General features: G+C 47.0%; 1 protein-coding gene across 1 annotated transcript; it reads right to left on the bottom strand.

Moving 5' to 3' along the window:
- Positions 1-265: 265 nt before the first annotated feature.
- Positions 266-2,477, bottom strand: LOC119274667 (indole-2-monooxygenase-like). The gene is made up of 3 exons (XM_037555389.1): positions 1,941-2,477; positions 1,089-1,517; positions 266-1,007 (listed from the first exon to the last, which is right to left on the bottom strand). The coding sequence occupies exons 1-3, from the start codon at positions 2,433-2,435 to the stop codon at positions 384-386; spliced, it is 1,548 nt and encodes a 515-aa protein (XP_037411286.1). The 5' UTR covers positions 2,436-2,477; the 3' UTR covers positions 266-383.
- Positions 2,478-3,356: the final 879 nt, after the last annotated feature.

Below are 3,356 nucleotides of genomic sequence, written 5' to 3'. Positions count from 1 at the left end.
TAGGACGGCTCAGAAATTTACCCGAGCCGTGATCTGAACTCCTGTCCCGTGCTTGCCGTTGGGCCAACTACCAGTTTTAATGACTGACTCATTTCTCTTTTTACTATCCAATACGGATGGTGTACAACCAGTTATACATGTGGTGACGTGAATCTTTATGTGGCCGAGTGGCTTAGATTTAGGGTGCATCTGAGCCCGGGTTCAGATGCAGATTTTCGCTAGTAGTCAAACTTCTCCATTGACATCTGACAACAATATTTGTAGCTATAAGAAGGAAGAATTGGCCATTATTTATTTGTACCATTATTGCCGATAGCACCTTCTTTACAAAGAAAAGCATTATGCTATATAACACACTATTTAGCTTTGTTTTATTTTCGCGACTACATGCGTGATTTTGGAATAAACAATAGTTTCTCCTTCCGATGAACGGTTAGCCCAAACACCTCTGTCATATCAATGTCTTTTCTCTCAACCCCAAGTGGAAGTTGCCAGTCAAAATGGCACACAAGGTTTGCCAACATAAGCTCCACATTTGCGATCCCAAGGTTCATACCAGGGCACATCCTCCGTCCTGCTCCGAACGGCAAGAATTGGAAATCATTCCCCTTGAAGTTGACATGCATGCTGCTGCCTTCATCTGTAAATCTTTCAGGAATGAACTCTTCCGCATACTCCCAGGAGCTCGGATCCCTACCAATGGCCCAAGCATTGATGACCACACGCGTCCCAGCAGGAACTATGTATCCATCGATGATGCAGTCAGCCATGGCAAGGTGCGGAGCAAGGAGAGGAGCAAGAGGATGTAGCCGGAGCGACTCTTTTATGACTGCTCTTAGGTACGTCATGTTGTTCATGTCAGTCTCACTGATAATTTCTTGTCCTTGGGGTACAATACCCCTCACCTCATCTTGTAGCTTCACCATCAGGTGTGGCTTCCTCATGAGCTCAGCCAAGGTGAATTCGAGGGCGTTAGCTGATGTGTCTATTGCACCAAAAAATACATCCTGCGTATATCATGTAATTAGGACAATGAAAGATATATACAATTCAACTTGTTTAGTATGAAAGGTATTATCTGTACTCACGGTCAGGAGAGCTTTCATGTGCTCTCTTGTGAGATCATACTCATGTTGGACAGACAACATAATATCCACAAAATCATCATCCTTGTGATCAGACGTTGAATTGCGCTTGCTCACACGATCGTCGATCACCTTGTCCAACAGATCGGCCCATCTGTTTCTCACTCTTTCGGCCTTGGCACAAACCGCCTTCTTCACCACTCCTACCCTACCCACTGCAGGGAAGTACTCCTCCAAATTGAACCCGCCTAGCAGCCGTGAGGTATCCTTGATGAGTTCCCGAAACAACTTGCTTTGACCATCTTTCAAGAAGAACTTCCCCGACACAATGCGGCATGCCATGTCATTCGCGAATGTGTGGAGCAGCTCGCTCATGTCTACTGCAGCATCGGCAGCTGCTGCCTGGTTGATCTTGGCCATCGCCATGCTGACCTATAATAGCATGGGTCGTAAAGTATGAGAAGCTAACATTTACATATGTAGTACTTTATAGGTCCAGGTTAATATATAAGTTTCCCTCATATTTTGGGTCAAAGGTGGACCATATATAGATTCAACTACCGTTTGATTCGTATTCAAAAGTAGTTTCACGTGGTATCATTTTTTATACAAGTCTATGTTTTACTATTAGTTAATTTTATTTTAGAATTAAACACAAACTATGCAAACTATGAGCGAAACTAATAAACCCGGACGGAGAGAGAAACAGTTAGCAGAGGACTACATGAAAGTCCTTTCCGTTATTTTGTTTCTGACATAAGTGAGAGTCCAAATCAGTACGAGAATAATGAGAGCAAGATCTTAAAAGAAAGGCTATCAGCACCTGGAAATTTAAAGATAATTAAAAATCGGTACCTCCTCTGCAGCGGCGCCGCGGAAAGACCGCACCTTCTTAACGCTCAGCATGTGTGTGGTGACGAGCTTCCTTGCTTGCCGCCAGTACTCACCGTATGGGGCAAAGCCGATGTCAGCCGAGCCATACATGATGGTGTCAGAGACGACGGAGTGGGGCCGTGATGCAAAGACGTGGTCGTGAGTGCGCAGTACTGCTTCCGCAGCGCGTGAGGAGGACACAACGAGGTTGGGCACGGCGCCCAGGCGAAGGAGCATCACGTCGGGGCCATGCTTCCTTGCTAGGCTGCGGAGGGAGACGTGGGGGAGGGAACCGATGAGGTGGAGGTGCCCGATGATGGGCAGCGCCGGCGGTGAAGGCGGGAGGCGCTGCCTCCTTTTTGCACCGAACTTTCCGGTGATCCAGTACTGCACAGACACGACGAGGAAGAAGAGGAAGAGAAATAACCATGCCCGTGGCAGGATCTCTGGCAAAAGTTTCTGCAGGAGATGCGACATGGCGAACCGACGTCTGGAGTGATTGGCTCTGTAAGTACTCACTCTGGACTGGAGCTCTCCCGGAGAAATGAGGAGCTCAGTTGCTTATAAGCAGCCGGGCAAAGTAAAAAAGGACAATGAACTTGCAGCGAGATATTGGTGATGGTGATCTAACCGTGTCTGTGAACGTACACGTCTGCACGGGAAATCTAGTCTTCCAGATGAATGGGCTCTAGCTTCGTACTCAATCAGTATACGTCTGTTAACGTACGCTGCCACACACTCGTGTAGCCATCATCAGGTCCTCCTTAGCGCCGGTCGTGGAATTCATATCTGTGGTGCACTGAACATGGAGCAATATTGGCGCTGGCGCGTGATGTAGTAGCCAGTGTCCACGTTTTGTCTTCCAGATGGATTAACACGTCGTACAATCGTTCTCAATCAGTCGCTCGCCCAGCCAGCGCCTCATCCGTAGGGATTTACACGCCCGCCCGTCGTGGAATTCAATCAATCGTGCGGTTGAAGTAGGAGGCCAAGCGCACCACGGCACTCCATGCTTTTTGACCATCCACGGCACTGAAAATTTACCCACCATAAAAGGACCGTGCGTGCGTGTGAGGAAGACAAGTGGAACACGGTGTGTTTTGATAGGCTCGATTTTTGTCCAAGAGTGATTTTTCTACCGCACATGGATGTACAGAGATACCAACAATGCTACACATACGGGTTTTTACAAGAGTTTAAAGGATTGATTTTATGTGACAGTTTTTGATTTGGTGTTAGCTGGGAAGGGGGCCCATCCCCATGAAAATTATGGGGGACAATGTTTATGAAATTTGGGAGGAGTCCGTAACAACCTGTAAAGCCTTGTAGATGTAGTATTTTTGACAGAGATACACCGTCCGCAGTTCAAAAATGCTAAACATACAGACTCTTACATGA

Source organism: Triticum dicoccoides, chromosome 3B (assembly GCF_002162155.2).
Source record: "Triticum dicoccoides isolate Atlit2015 ecotype Zavitan chromosome 3B, WEW_v2.0, whole genome shotgun sequence".
Classification (NCBI taxonomy): domain Eukaryota; kingdom Viridiplantae; phylum Streptophyta; class Magnoliopsida; order Poales; family Poaceae; genus Triticum; species Triticum dicoccoides.
This window is presented reverse-complemented; position numbering and strand designations above follow the sequence as displayed.

Excerpts from the sequence above, each read along its gene's own strand:
- LOC119274667 (XM_037555389.1), bottom strand. The coding sequence starts at position 2,435 with ATGTCGCATCTCCTGCAGAAACTTTTGCCAGAGATCCTGCCACGGGCA. Across the intron at positions 1,518-1,940 it reads GCGGCGCCGCTGCAGAGGAG|GTCAGCATGGCGATGGCCAA; the intron begins GTACCGATTTTT and ends ATGCTATTATAG. Across the intron at positions 1,008-1,088 it reads ACATGAAAGCTCTCCTGACC|GATGTATTTTTTGGTGCAAT; the intron begins GTGAGTACAGAT and ends TGATATACGCAG.